Below are 16533 nucleotides of genomic sequence, written 5' to 3' on the forward strand. Positions count from 1 at the left end.
CTTTCTTGCATGGTATACCTCCACTTTTTGCTGAATTGCTGATGTACTTTGACTGTGTGTGCCCTAGGCTCCTGCCAATCAGGTACCCAGGGCCTATGTTCCTTCCCTAAAACTGTATTGAAGCCTAAACCCAATTGGCATCTCTGGCCACATGTCAGCCCCTGGTAAATGGTACCCTAGGTACCCAGGGCCTTGTGACCAGAGAAGGTCCCTAAGGGCTGCAGCACTTATTGTGCCACCCTTAGAGGCCCTGTACCCTGACATACACACACTGTCCTTGCAGGCTGAGTGTCTGGGTGCAGAACAAAACAGAGTTGACATGGCACACATCTCTGTGTGCCATGCCCACAACACACACTGCCCTGGCATAACTCAGTCACCCCTCTAGCTGGGTGCCCTATGCCAGTGGTGTGGGTACAGGTGCATGAGCCCTGTGCCCCTACAGTACCCAGGTCCATTCCTGGGCACTGTAAGTGAAGTGCTGCCATTAAGAGTATATGGTGCTGGGAGGTCATCAACACGAACTCCACAGCACCATGATGGCAACACTGAAGACTGAGAAGTTTGTTATCAAACTTCTAAGCACATTAAACCCGCACTGATGCCAGTGTGGGATTTAATGTACAATGCACGACAGAGGGCATCTTAGAGATGCCCCCCTGAACCTAACCTACAATCCACGTCTTGTCTGAGGGGCTGCCTAGGCTGCCACACAGCAGACATGTTGCTGGACCCCTGGTTAGGGAGCCATTCGCTCTCCTGGGCCTGCAACAATTCACATCCTGGGCGAGGTGCTAGGTCTCCTCCCCCAGGATGGGCAGGGGAATCTTCGAAGGCATGCTGCCTTTGTGAGCTTCTCCAGGCCACTTGCTGTACTCAGCAACTTCCCCATACCGGTTCTGACCTCCACTCTGGCGGGAAGACTGCCCGGAAACCCCAAGAAAGGAAAGGGGGTGTGCCAGCCTCTGCCAACCCCACCCCTCAGGTGGGGGAGGCGAGGTGAAGCACATCTCCGGGCTCTCACCATCTTGAAGATGGGAATCCCTGCCCAATCAGGACTAGGCTACTGCCCCCCTCCCACAGGAGAGTAGCAGGATAGGAGGTGTACCCACCCCAGGGAAGGGACCCATTGGTCCCTGCCCTTTACCTACCTGTAACGCCCCTAAATTTAGTTTTTAGGGGCACCCTGACCCTTCCTTCCTCCGATCCAGATTCCGAAACAAGCAAGAAGATCAAGAAACAAGAAGACCTGCCGTGCAGCTGCTAACGAGAGGAAGACACCAACCGATTTGGCTCCAGCCCTACCGGCCTGTTGACCCTCAAACCTGCTCCTGCTAAACCCCGGCGTCTCCAGTGGTCAGCAACCTCAAAAACCCCGGAGGACCTGACTGCCTTGTGACTCTAACTGGGACTCCCACGAGCAGTGGTACTGCTAAAAGCAAGTAACAAGCCCCTGGCATCAGCCAGGAACTGCGACTCCAGCACACTCTGCACCCGCCAAGCCTGGTCTGTGCCTGAGTGAACGAAGACCACGAGGACGTCCCCCCAGCGACTGTGACCCTGAATCTAGCACCCAAGGACCCACCTCGACACTCCTCAAAACCAGGGACCCCCTCCAACCGCGACCAGCAGAGGTTAAGATTTCCCGACGCCAAGACACCCCTGCACCCTGCGCCCAACTCTTGGGTGCCTACCTATCCTGAAACTACACAACTTACCTCTCGAAGTGGTGGTCGCACCTGAAGAATCTTCGTCCCCGAGCTTGCAGCCTTTGTTCATCCTCGAGCTTCTCCATTGAAATCCATTGAGCGCCCGATGGCTCAAAAGCGCCCTGCACCCAGCCGCCCGAGTGCCCCTGGGAGTGCAGCTTCTGTCCTAATCTACTTCCCCATTTGCCCTGAGCAAGTGACCAGGAGCCCAGCTCCCACAGCTGCGTGGCCTGCTAGCCAGCAGCCACCATCCAAAGGCCCGCCGCTTCCCATAGGGCCTAACTCCCACTGCACCCGGCTGCCCCTGTGACGCTGAGGGTGTAACAACTGTACCTACCTGACCCTGGGAGACCCCTGAGTCTATGCCCAGTACCTTAACTCTGCCAGTCGAGTACTTACCCAAAAGCCGATAACGCACTTTTCTTCCATTGAGTAACATTGACTGGTTTCACTTGGAAATTCTTCAAAGTGTCGAGTTTTGCAACTTTAAAATCTTCATCTAAAATCAGCCGAATAACGAAAACAAATTTACTCAACTGCTTCCAGGAGAGATCCCAGTGCTGGATCTTGGTTCCCAGCACTGACACTGAAAAGTAATTACAACGGTACTTAGCAATAACTTGATTTTCCTCCATAGGATAACATTGCCTGGTTTTCACCAGCAATGCTTTGAAGTGTCGATTTTGCAAACTTACAAATATTTGTTAAAAATCGCCTGTATAACAAACGCATTGTTTACAGGAGATGCACCAGTGCTGTATCCAGGATCCAACACTGAGTTAGAAAACGTAACGATAACCCTACTTACCTGCTATGTGAATTTCCTCCCATAGGATAACATTGGTGATTCTATGTGAAAAAGTTTCTAAGTGTCAACTTTTAAAATACAAAAATATTCCTTAAAAATCACAACTGTAATCAAAACGTTTTTACTCAACTGTTTACAGGAGGTGTCCCAGGACTGAATCTAGGATCCTGTCCTGTGGTAAGAAAAGTAATCCAAAAAGTAATCAATTGCATTTAACTTAAAATTCCCACTGAGCTCAATGTATAATTGTGTTTGAAATTGTGTTGCCTGTTGCAACAACTGTATCTAGTGCATTCAAAAGTCTATTGCCTATTGAAAGTATTTATCTAAAGCATCTCATTCTGAGAAAGTATATTTTGATACCTATTGTTGGTTTAAAAAAAAAAAAAGAGCTATATATTTTGATACAAAACCATTGGCCTAGAGTTCAGTTCTTGAGTTTGTGAGACTATTTGCTGACTGAGTGTGTACAACAAATGCTTTACACTGTCCTCTGATACTTCCTTACTGCTCGACCAAGCTACCACTTTAGAGAGTAAGGTTATATCTAACTTTAGCCTTTGCCAAACCTCAGGGGACTGTGGACTCTGTGCACACTGTACCTATTCGGGAACAGTACAGAGCCACTTTCTTACAACAAGGAGTAACAAAGTCAGCTACGCTCTTGCAGGAAGCTCAGGAATTGTGCGAGTGGGTCACTTTCCACAAAATAACTCTGAGAGCAGAACACGTCAGGGATCTCCACAATACTCTGGCAGACACACTGAGCAGATCTCAATCAGACTTTCATGAGTGTGAACTGGAAGAGAAGCAGGTGAACAGAATTTTCCGAGCTTGTGGCAAACTAGCACTGGATCTATTTGCAACGAGGGAGAAGAAGAAATGCCGATACTATGCCAGCAGGATGCCTCAACAGGGCTCATGGGGTTATGCCCTGTCCATGCGATGGTCCGGGATTTGTGCATACGCTCCCCCCCCCCCCCCCCCCCCCCGATACCTTTGATCCCAAAGGTTCTCAGCAAGATGGAGCTGGAGGGTTGCAGTCTGATTCTAGTTGCTCCCCGTTGGCCAAGACCGTATTGGTTCCAGGAACTTCTTCTACTGTCAAACCTATTTGCCTTATTCTGATGCCCACGAGGTTGTCTAGGGACAGAGGCCAAGTAGTTCATCCGGACCCACAGTCCCTGCACTTGCACGCATGGCTCCTGATTTCTTAGACCTTAACATCTCTCAGGACTGTTGTGAGATTCTGGCCAAATCTCGTGCCCAGAGCACAATCAAAACCTATTGCTTAAAATAAAAGCGATTTTACTGTTGGTGCGAGGCGAATAATATTCACCCAGTTCAAGCTCCTGCGGAACAAATTCTTCCTTATTTGCTTTCTCTAGCCAAGTCTGGGCTTACCTTTGTATCGGTCAAGGTCCATCTTGCTGCTCTTTCCAGATTCAGAAGATGCGCCAAGCTTCCTTCTCCCTGTTCATCGTCACTTGTCAAACAATTTATGAAAGGGCTTTTCCGAGCTTTCCCTCCAGTGCGAGCACCCCCTCCAGAGTGGGAACTCAATACCGTGCTGGCGCAATGAATGAAGTGACCATTTGAGCCGATCCTCAAAGCTGATCTCAAATTCCTCATGTGGAAGGTTGCCATTCTCCTGGCTCTTACTTATGCAAGAAGGGTTAGCAACAATAGCCAGATGGCTGGCTTCTACAATTCATTTTTGTCATGACCAGGCCAACAAACCTTTACAGAGGAAAGCCAAAGCTAATTCTACGAGAACTGTGGCAGCTTCTACAGCATTGTTTGCTGGAGTGACTCTAGAAAATATGTCGTGCTGCGACATGGAAAAATGCCCACACGTTCACGAAGCATTACTGTCTTCTGCACAACAAGATGATGCAGCTGTTAGACAGGCGGTCTTACGCCATCTCTTTTATTGAGGTCAGATTCAGGTGGTACTTCCTTTTTTCTATGTTACCATGTTTCATGTAACTTACATGTCTATATGTTTAAAGATCTGAATATATAGATATATCTGTATGTTGATATTGATGTATTCATGCTTTATTTCGATAATGTCTTTTAATATGGATTTGATTTCTTAAAGGCTTGTTTATTTTAACATTTCTCAGCCATTGTGGATGGAATTTGGGAGTTTATGAACACTGTCTCCCATCATCCGCAACGACAATACATTTGGCTTACAGCTTGCTACTCTGATTCAGGCATGTGAATCTATGAAAGATACCTCAATACTGGATAAGAAAACAAGTGTTCGAGGCATATGAGCTGCAGACCACACACTTAGGATAGTAGATCGCCATCTGGTGTTGGGCTCGGATGCTTGCCGGTTGTTGTTGTCTTCGGAAGAAGTCTTTGGTCACGAGATAGGTGACTCCTCCCTTGGACTACAGTCCGCATGGGCATCCACTCCATTCTCAGATTGTTTTTTCCGCCATTGGTTTTGGATGTAACTTTTCCACTCTGGTAGAAAACTTCAAAAAACAAGCTTTCGAAGCTAAAAACTTTTACAAAACTACATCGAGGCACCTTCACTCGACATCGAATTCATCGGACCGGTTCCGGGCGTCGATGCGGGCGATAGGACCTATCCGCGCCGTGAGGCCTACGGCTCATGGAAAGGACGCCGTTCAAAAAATGCCCCCAGTGTGGAGCAAAATTCCCACACACTGACCATCATAAGGTCTGCAACCTGTGCCTGTCGCCGGAACACGACGACTCCAGCTGTCCAGCCTGCGCCGCATTTCGATCCAAAAAGACCATTCGGGATCGAAGAGCTCGACGCCATATCATGGCACACAGACCAGCCCCGGAACCAGAAAACATCTAAGATGAGGGTCCCGATGTCCCGGAAGAAGATTCCGAGGAACTTCAAATTATCTCAGAAGCAGACGACTCAGACGACCCCATTACTCCGAGGCAACGCGTGAGTACCACTGCCCCTACCCCAACCCCTCCAAAACCAAAGGCATTGGTCAAGACTTCGCCAGCTGGCCCCAGTCGAGACCGAAAACACCCTTCGGAAGCCCCGCCTTCAGGCTCGGCTCCGATGAAACACAAGCCATCCGGTGGCTCGGGCCCGAGCAAACCACATATCATTGTGCCACTGGCACCTTCGACACCAAAGACACAAGACCTCTTGGCACCGAAACCGGCTCCAGCGCCTTCAGCACCGAAAACATCGAGGCCCATAGACAAACCGGCACCGAAAGCTCCCAAGCTCAAAGACTCAACTTCGGCACCGAAACCTTCATCGGCACCGAAACCACCGGCTAAGGACTATAATACACCTCCTAAAGCCAAAGACTCTACCGATCACCCAAAACCTCGATCGGAACCAAAAAAATCGGCGCCAAAGTCTGTTCCTGAAGACCAAGAACTTTTCCACCCAGATCCAACACAAAAAAGGATCTATATTAATCCAAAAACTGGACATGTCACTGCTGTACCTTGTAGGAAACGGAAACTGGACACAACACCTGCCAAAGTTCCTATAAAGAAGAAGGACTCGGCAACATCACCAATTCCTCCTTCCTCTCCTGTACGACCTCCTATCCCACCCCCTCTGCCTACACCACCATTACCTCTACCATCTCCATCACATACACCACCCACACAGGATGATGATGATGACCTAGGGGGAGGGGTGATCTTAATGATCCGTTCACAAATCCAGATACCGTACCATTGGACGACTGGGCATACCCTCTACCAGATATGCCTGACCCTACACCATATCCCTCCAAACCATCACCTCCAGATGACCACCTGGGGTTTGGACAACTAGTACACAGAGCAGCACTTTATCATGGCGTCACCATGCACTCCGTTGCACCCGAGGAAGACTTCCTCTTAGACACTTTTGAACAGTCTCAGAAGTCGGTTCAAATTTTACCCATGATTAAAGGGGTCATAAAACACGCCACAGAAGTATTTAAAGACCCCGTACGGGCCAGGGTCCTCCACCCAAGAATTGAGAAAAAATATAGACCTGCCCCAGAAGATCCTTGTTACATCAAAGGACAGCTCCCTCTGGATTCTTTGGTCGTTTCCAACGCAAGGAAACGCGCCAACTCCCAAACTACGGGAGATACACCACCCCCCGACAAGGAATCCAAATTATTAGAGGCCTCGGGCAAAAGAGTAGCAGCACAAGCTGCTAATCATTGGCGTATCGCCAATACCCAAGCCCTATTAGCACGCTACGATAGGGCTCACTATGATCAGTTAGAAGATCTTATACAACACCTACCAGACCAATACAAGGCCCAGGCAAATGACCTTATACAAGAGGGAAAACTTATCTCAAATGCCTCAATTAAATGTGCACTTGATGCCGCAGACACTGCCTCTAGGGCAAGGGACGAGGTCGAGGCAGTACCAACACTCGTACCTCTCCCGTCACAAAACAGTGACTTTCCTCCACTCCCCCCAGACCATTCCTCTCCAGTCGGGGGAAGACTCAAACAGTTCCTAACTGTCTGGAACTCCATCACAACAGACAAGTGGGTAAGACAAATTATCCAGTATGGTTACTGCCTGGAACTCACCACTACCCCCCCCCCCCCACACACACACACACACATTCCACCCAAGCAACGCTATATGTCACCAGACCATCTTACGCTCCTCAAACAAGAAGTTCTCTCATTGCTTCAAAAACACGCAATAGAACCAGTTCCCTTACAACATCAGGGTACAGGGGTATACTCACTGTACTTCCTAATCCCCAAAAAGGACGAGACGCTAAGACCAATACTGGACCTCAGACTCCTAAATCAGTACATAAACTCAGATCATTTCCATATGATCACTCTTCAACAAGTACTCCCACTTCTACAACCAGGCGATTTCCTTGCCACATTAGACCTCAAGGACGCCTATTTTCACATCCCCATGCATCCTGCTCACAGGAAGTATCTAAGATTTGTGGTGGACGGACAACACTATCAGTTTACAGTCCTTCCATTCGGGGTAGCAACTGCGCCTAGAGTATTCACCAAATGCCTAGCAGTAGTAGCAGCGCATCTCAGGAGACAACAAATTCATGTCTTCCCATATCTAGAGGATTGGCTCATAAAAGCCAATTCACTCAAGAAATGCATCCTACACACTTACCAAACTATTCAAATCTTACACAACTTGGGATTCACAATAAACTATCCCAAATCTCATCTCCAACCCTCCCACGTACATCAATATCTGGGAGCCACCATAAATACCTCCAAAGCACTAGCATATCCCAGCCCAGCCAGGATAGCCAAAATACAAACTCTGATCGCAAAATTTCAAACCCAACACTCTCTTCCAGCAAGGGTGTTCATGCAACTCATAGGCATGATGGCGTCATGCATCTTCATTGTGCCTTATGCAAGACTTCAAATGCATCCCTTGCAAGAATGTCTGGCACGTCAGTGGAACCATGCTCACGGACAACTGGCAGATCTGGTGTTGGTGGACAGCCGCTCACATCGCTCACTAAAATGGTGGAACACTATAAACCTGTCCAAAGGGCGGCCATTCTTAGAGCCTCTTCCACGAATAGTGCTGACAACCGACGCATCTCTCACAGGATGAGGAGCCCATCTCCTAACACACACCACTCAGGGCACATGGACCACTCAACAGAAAGTGCTCCATATCAATTACCTGGAACTACTGGCAATATTCCTAGCACTAAAATCATTCCAATTACATCTCCAGAACAAAACTGTCCTCATCCAGACGGACAACATGACAGCCATGTATTACATACAAAAACAAGGAGGCACACATTCTCTCCAGCTGTCCCAGCTCGCACAGAACATTTGGAGATGGGCCATTCCCCAGAACATATACCTGCTAGCAGAACACCTTCCAGGAGTTCACAATCAGATTGCCGACCTGTTGAGTCGACAAACCCAACAGGTCCACGAATGGGAATTACACCCACAAGTCCTACTCCCATTCTTCCAAAAATGGGGCCAACCAGACATAGACCGGTTCGCCACACACAAAAACGCAAAATGCCCAACCAACGCCGCCAGGTTTCCCCACCCACAGTCGAAGGGCAGTGCGATATGGATGAACTGGTCAGGCAGATTTGCGTACGCTTTTCCGCCTCTCCCACTCATTCCATTCGTGGTACGCAAACTCAGGCAACAGTCTCTCAAGCTGATACTAATAGCTCCCACATGGGCACGTCAACCCTGGTTCACAACACTGCTGGAACTCTCTCTAGTTCCACACCAAAAACTGCGCCTCTCCCCGTCCTTATTAACCCAGAACCATGGAGAAATCAGACACCCAGATCCACATCAACTGAACCTAGCGATCTGGCTCCTGAAGTCCTAGAGTTCGGTTACCTCAACCTACCACCAGACTGCATGAATATTATAAAAGAGGCCAGACGGCCTACTACTAGAGCCTGCTACGCTGCAAAATGGAAAAGATTTGCCATTTACTGCACTAACAATGACATACGCCCACTGGACGCATCCATCCAGAACATCATTTGCTACTTACTACACTTGCAAAGATGTAATTTAGCGTACTCATCCATACGTCTCCACCTAGCAGCATTAGCAGCCTACTTACAAAATCGACAACACTTGTCATTATTTAGAGTACCAGCGATCAAAGCCTTCATGGAAGGTCTTAAAAGGATTATTCCTCCCAGATTACCACCCTCTCCGGTGTGGAATCTAAATATTGTTCTCACAAGGCTCATGGGTCCCCCATTTGAACCTCTGCATAAATGCGAACTACAGTTCCTCACATGGAAAGTAGCGTTCCTTATTGCCATCACATCCCTTAGAAGGGTAAGTGAGATCCAGGCTTTAACCATACAAGAATCATTCCTACAGGTACACCGTAACAAAGTGGTTCTTAGAACAAATCCTAAATTCCTACCAAAAGTCATTTCTCTGTTCCATCTTAACCAATCAGTCGAGCTACTAGTGTTATTCCCAAATCCGTACTCGGTAGCTGAAAGAGCTCTTCATACCTTAGACGTTAAAAGTGCCCTGCTTTATCACATTGATAGAACCAAATATTTCCTCAAAAACAAACAATTGTTTGTTGCTTTCTCTCCACCACATAAAGGCAACCCCATTTCCAAATCCGGGATAGCCAGGTGGATAGTTAAATGTATCCAAATATGCTACCACAAGGCTAAACGCACTCTAACAGTTCCCCCTAGAGCGCATTCCACACGCAAAATAGGGGCTTCCATGGCATTCTTAGGAAACCTTCCCTTAGAAGCTATTTGTAAGGCAGCCACATGTTCTACAACACACACCTTCACTAAACACTACTGTTTTGACGTGCAAGCGAAACAACAAGCTTCTGTGGGTCAGGCTGTCCTTAAAACTTTATTCCAAACTGCTGCAACTGATACAGGTGACCACCGCTAGGGGAGACACTGCTATATAGTCTATCCTAAGTGTGTGGTCTGCAGCTCATATGCCTCGAACGGAATATGCTACTTACCAGTATGCATCTGTTCTTGGCATGCAGAGCCACACACACCCACCCACCTCCCCGGGACCTGTATCTGTTCCAGCATCGTCTTACTTAGACTTTACACATGGACATCCTTTCTTTATTTTTACAAACTCCATAATTTCCCATCATGGCGAAAAAAAATCTGAGGATGGAGTGGATGCCCATGCGCACTGTAGTCCAAGGGAGGAGTCACCTATCTCGTGACCAAAGACTTCTTCCGAAGACAACAACAACCTGCAAGCATCCGAGCCCAACACCAGATGGCGATCTACTATCCTAAGTGTGTGGCTCTGCAGCTCTACATGCTAAGAACAGATGCATACTGGTAAGTAGCATATTCCTACTTACCTGTAGTACGAGTTACTTACCTTTGGTAACGATGTATCTGGTAGAGACGATTCTAGCAGCAGATTCCTTCACGTAGAATTATCCCCAGGTGTGAGACTAGATCCGGAAACTTTTGCCACAGCATTCCTGCACGCCAGGGGGCGGGGCGACTCCGCCTAGGCGTCGTCCGCGTACGTGATGTCATCGAGGTCACATAAGCCCCAGCCCGGCGAGCCTACGTCCGTTTTCTTCGGAGAACTTTTCCGTGCCGCAACGCGGAGCCACCAGGCAAACTGTCGGAACAGGGGAACAGTGTGCGAAAGAGTGGAAACAAAGAATTGACACAAACGACACCATAAGGAGCGGTGCAACACTGCCGCCTCCAAAGGCAGGGGCGGAATTAAGAACGGAGCAGAGCCTCGAGCAGCATGCAACTGCCCTTCCCCCCCCCCCCCCCCCCCCCACCCCCCGGAAACAGGGAACATATGTAAAGGCAGGACACCTGTAGCAGACAGAGGACGGCAGAGGGGCAGGGACCCCCAGTAGCAAGAGGAAGGGAGGGAGTGCAGAGATTGAAGGTAACCCCCCCCCCCTAGAAACCTGGAGCAGCCCGAGTAGCAGGGCACAGGAACACCATAACCCGATCCTCCAGAGAACCAAGGGGAGAGAACGGCTTGACAATCAGCCCAAAGAAAAACAGAAGGCCTAATCTCTGGGCCAAGTCTGAGTAACAGTTCTAGCAAGAAACACACAGACAGCGAACAAGGGCCGTCCAGCAGCCAACATTGCCAAAGTCTCCACAAGGAGAACTCAATGGCCAGAAAGCACACTCCACCGCAAGAGCGACCGTCCGAAGAATGACCAGAACCAGCTCAACTCCTTAATCACTGAGGAGGAGGAGGAGGAGGAGTATAAGGGGGAGGAGGACAGAGCCCCGCCAGGAACCTTTGGATGACGGAGTCAGCTGGGGCATGGAACAGGCTACCATCAAACGGTAGATCAATGAGCCGTTCCCGAATATTTTCGTGGAAGACGCCGTCCCAAAGCCAAGCATGGCAACGGAGAGCGACTGAGGAAGCCATGGCCCAGCCCAGAACCTCCAAGATGTCCAGAGCGAAGTGAAGGATAAACGACGCTAGCCCCCAGCCATCCAACGCATGACTCCGTAAGTCCACCTGAACAGTCTCCTGAGAAGCTGCGGACCCCAAAGACTCAACCGAGTCCCACAGACAAGAGGAGGCCCTAGCCAGGACACACAAGGTGTTGCGCCCCCAAGAGTCCAGCCGGCGGGCCTCCCGGGCGGGCGGAGTCAACAGCGGCGGCAGGGAGGGAAAGACAGTCTGCAAAAGAGGACTGGCAGCAGAGGGGTGGAGGGAAAGACGAGCAGGGTCACGCGGCGCCGGAGGGTGCCGGTGTATAAGGTGCTGAGGCACCGGATCCCCTGAGGCAGGATGCCCCCAAGCCCCCGTCTGGGACAAAAGGAGCAAACCCTCAAAGGGAAGCAAGATCTCCCTCCCACCAGAGCCCTGGTGGAGAACCTCCAAGAGATGATCCGTCGGAAAATGAGCAATCTGGTCACCCATGCACAGAATATCCACTGCCGTGGACACCGCACGAGCAAAGGTCGCAACCGCCTCTGTCGGGCACCGCGGCGGAGAAAGCAGCTCCTCCGTGGGCGACGGCTGCAGACTAAGGCGGCCGTCCCCCAAGCCACGCGGAACGGGCAGGGGCCAGACCTGGATGGTAGGAGGAGCCGAGGAATGGGGGACCTGCCGCTCCTCCGGGGAACACCGCAGCCTCAAACAGCGGGAAGCCACCCTTCGACGCAGGTGAAAAAGACACCACTCGGCGGCCAGTCTCCTGGGAGGACGACACCAATATGCAGGCAGCCTCCGGAGAAGAGGGAGCGTCCGAAGACTAATCCACACCTTGACGCCTGTCAGGAGCCGTAGAGTCCGCCCCCTGAGGCAGAGAGGTAACGCCAGCCTGCACCGAAGGAGACTCTGGATAGGGCTCCTCGAAGTCACTCTGCGCTGGGGACCGGAGCGGGTCCGGAGTCGCAGCGGACAGGGGGTGGCGTCGGATTGGCGCCGACTCGACCTCATCCGAGGCAGCCACCTGCATGGAGGGACGAGAAGAACCAGGGGAGTGACACAAAGCCCTCCGCCAGCCTCGGCCCAGTATACGACAGAGGTGGTCCGGCGAGCCATGCCGCGCCGCCAGGGCCGACCCAACCTCCGACTCGCCCTCCGAGGCAACCGGTTGCGTGGAGGGACGAGAAAGTCCCGAAGAAGGGCGAGGGGGTTCGCGCCCAGCCTCGACCCAGAGCAGGACGAGGAGAGTCCACCGACCCCTGTGGGACCGCCCGGTCCAGCAGCTGCTGGCGCCGTAGCGGCGTCACTTCGGCCTTAGACACCTTGTCAAGGGACCGAGAGGGGCTCGGGGATGCGACCCGAGCCCCGGCGACCTCACACGACTCCGCAGGGACTCCCGCGGGAGTTTGCGGCAAGGCAGAGACACCGTGGTGTGAAGGAGGGACCCCAGAGGAGCCGCACCCCAACAGCACCACATCCTCCTAGCCTGGATCCCACCCAGTCTGTGCCGGAGCCACCGGCGGCGCCGCGGATGGCCCCGCGCAAGGTACGGGAACTGCTGACGCCCCAGGAGGGGAAGAAGGAGGAGGAGACGCCAGCAAGGCCTGCAAATCCACCCCGTATGTCTCCATCTGGACTCTCGACGCTCCATCAGCGTGAAACGGTGGGTAGGACGACACGCGGGGCCGCATCACCCGCGGAGAGTCCATGCCCCCGGCAGGCCGAAACCTGGCCCCCGGGGACAAACTGCGACACTTGCCCACTGGTGAGCGACGCTCTTGCGACATCAGGGAAGGGCGATGATGACGACCACGGCCGTATCTGAAGCCGTCTGCCGAGCCTGATCGAGGGGAGGAGGTCGACCTGGAGAGATGCACCAAGGGAAGTTTCATGCGACGCTCCCGCCACGACTTCGGCTTCACCTGTTGACACGCCTCACAATCCATGGTGCCGTGATCCTCCACCAAACACCACATACAAATGCGATGAGGGTCCGTTGCCGACATAAGACGCCCACACGACGTGCAAGCTTTGAAGCCCAAAGGCATTCGCACACTGTTCAACCAAGAGAAGGACAATGATGAAGAAAAAAGGGCCTGAAAAAGGCCCGTAGCAAGACCGGATCCGCGTTGCACGCGGAAAAGGGAAAAAACTGATGTAGGCGCGCCAGGGTGGGGCTTATGTGACCTCGCTGACGTCACGTACGCGGACTATGCCTAGGCGAAGTCGCGTTGTGTCGCCACGCCCCCTGGCACGCAGGAATGCTGTGGCAAAAAGTTTCCGGATCCAGTCTCACGCCTGGGGATAATTCTACGTGAAGGAATCTGCGGCTAGTAGTCTCTATCAGATTCTACAGTTATCCAGTATTGGTATATTTCATAGATTCACATGCACCCACCCTCCTCCCCGGTGAGTCAGTTCTTTATGATTGGGGAATCTTACTTTCCACTTGTGTTAAGAAAATCTGAGGAGAACTGACTCTACTGAGAGTGTGCTGGTAGCTGATTGGTTGGAGCGAACTTTTGGTTCTTTTTACTATAATGATGTAGATAGGATTCTAAGAATTAGGCCTTGGGCTTTTTTCTTTTAGACTACTACTGTTATTTACTTATGGCACTACTTTTGTAATTTACCGTTGGACTCCCGCCTCGGCGACAGGGAATGATTCAGGCCTGTGAATGTATGAAAGATACCAATACTGGATAACTGTAGTTACAGATAAGTAACTTGCTTTCTTCTATAGTACCCAAATTCAGTTCTTTGAGGGCTTTTAGTTTCAAGTCTATAAGTGAAAGTTGGTTCTAACAACCTCTTGAACATTACCGTTTTATAAATTCAGCAACATTCATACAACGTTTTCCTTCCAAACATGGAGCAAATTAGGCGAGCCATGACCTGGGACTACTCACACCCTTACATTTGTGGCCCTTTTCAAATTATTCACCATTTCAATAGATGCATCAAGTTATAACACCTCATCAGTGACACAGTGTACAAAGGAGGCCATCTCCCTCTTTTGCAGCCTCTTCTTTCATGTGTGTATTCTGCCTTTGGTTGCTAACTGTCCATTGGCTCTTTGAGGGTATAGCTGATGAAAAGTACTCTTATTATTAACTCTTGGGGTTAAGAAGGCATAGGCAGTTCTGATCTGTTGCATAAAGGAATAGAGATTATTAAGACAGCAGGTTCACCTATGTTAATTTGTTATTTACTGTGTTCACATCTAAAATTGAGGCACAACTTAAAATGCTCGTGCATGACCACAGAACATGGTGGTCTTACATTATGTGGTTACATTATTTCCTCATTCAAGGCAAAATATTACATCCCATTGGTATTGATACTGAGGGTGAAGAACTAGGGCACATGTTTTCATAAAACGTCGTCCATGTCCATAAGCTTGACAAAAAAAAGCTTACATTTAATCTTATTTTTGCACGCCTCTCCTTATACTTGGCAATGACATGTGATGGAAATGCATGAGTAGGTGTGTGCATATTCATCCACAATCACAGTGGATGTAGTTTTAAAATGATTGCATATGTTGATTACATCCTCCTTATGGAAAGTTGTAGTGGATCCATATCCAGTGGGAGATTTCCATACAGGAGCTCACTTAAAATTTTGATTTGGTAAAGGCCAATAGACTTATGTTTCATTTTTCTAGGTCTCCCTACTTCCTGAAAATGACAGGTGGAGTGAAACCAGAGCACAGTTGTTGGCACAGATGGATGTGAGCATGGGTGGGAGAGTAGCTGAAGAAATTATATTTGGAAGTGAAAACATCACCACAGGTTTGGTTCATCTGTTTTATTGTCTATTATTCTTCCTTGATTTAACTTAGTTTTTCAGAATCGTTACATGCAACTTTGTTTTAATTTCTATCAATGTTTAATTCCTAGGTGCTTCTAGTGACTTTGACAGTGCTACTAAAATTGCTAGAATGATGGTGACCAAATTTGGAATGAGTGAGAAGGTAAGACCATGTATTTACATTCTTTTTTTTCTTTTTTGACTTCCCTTCTTTCTCATCCATCCACTTCCTCTCCCATTTCTCCTCTCCACCTTAACCGATCTTCTTCCAGATCCTTTGCCTTTTCAATGACCGTAATATATATATGTATCATTTTATTGTATACCTTCTCACATTTGTTGATTGTTTCCTAATTTGTACCACATCACCATTTTGTGAAGGGCTTTGTTGCATTCAATGAAATGTTCTAAAGTCAAGTGCTTTGACGCATGCTTAAATAAGTTGTTAATGCTGGAAAACAAAGATTGAAGGTATGTGGTTATCTAGAGAACATCATAAAATCAAATAAAAAAAAATTGGGCATATTTTATGAATTGTTCCATCTTAACATGCATCATATAACAATAGACCATTACTGCTTGGCCATTGTAGATGATGAGAGTAAGCCAGGCAAAGGGCAATTTTATTTTGTCACCCATTTTAAAATGACCCACTAAAATGGGATGTCATTGAAGGCAATAGATTACACTGACCCGTGAAAGCTCAGCCTTTAATGACACAAGCTTGAAAATGCCCCATTCAGACCAATATTTTAAGTTAAAAGGATCACTCAGACACATGCAGTTTATAAATCTATTTAGCCATGGAACTTAAAACATGTTAACCCCATTTCACATTTTCTATTCCCAATAATTTCCTGTGAAAGACATGCTGTGGCTCTACTCTACACATGTTACCTAGTGGCATACACTACAAACCATTTTGATATACAAACCATTTTGATATATCTCTGAATGGCACTTGGTTTAGCTGCTTTAATCAAGAGAGCTAAGCCAAGTTTTGGTTCTAGCTGTTTCTCTACTATCAGTCATCTGTTCAGTAGTTCTAGGCAATAAATAATATGGAGTCGGGGTGAGGCTGTCCTCATTTTTGACACCAAAGTTAATTTAATCCTAGTGTCCTCCACTTCTTTATGCTGGTGGTGTGCTGCCAACCTTCAATCTGTACTGTTATTTGGGGAAAATGTTTCAAACCCTGTTCAATTCTCTAGGTGAGCATACCATTTGTCAGGAGTTAATTTATTTGTCACCATGGGCTTATAAAAAACGTTTCATACAC

The 16533-nt window shown here is 49.0% G+C and overlaps 1 protein-coding gene across 1 annotated transcript in view; it reads left to right on the forward strand.

Annotated features, from left to right (window-relative positions):
- YME1L1 (YME1 like 1 ATPase) overlaps positions 1–16533 on the forward strand; it is a 406402-nt gene that overhangs the window by 254313 nt on the left and 135556 nt on the right. The window contains exons 16-17 of the mRNA XM_085631755.1: positions 15109–15235; positions 15344–15417. Coding sequence (XP_085487881.1) covers positions 15109–15235; positions 15344–15417 — 201 coding nt within the window. The remainder of the gene's footprint in view (positions 1–15108; positions 15236–15343; positions 15418–16533) is intronic.

This window comes from Triturus cristatus, chromosome 10, assembly GCF_964204655.1.
Source record: "Triturus cristatus chromosome 10, aTriCri1.1, whole genome shotgun sequence".
Lineage (NCBI taxonomy): Eukaryota > Metazoa > Chordata > Amphibia > Caudata > Salamandridae > Triturus > Triturus cristatus.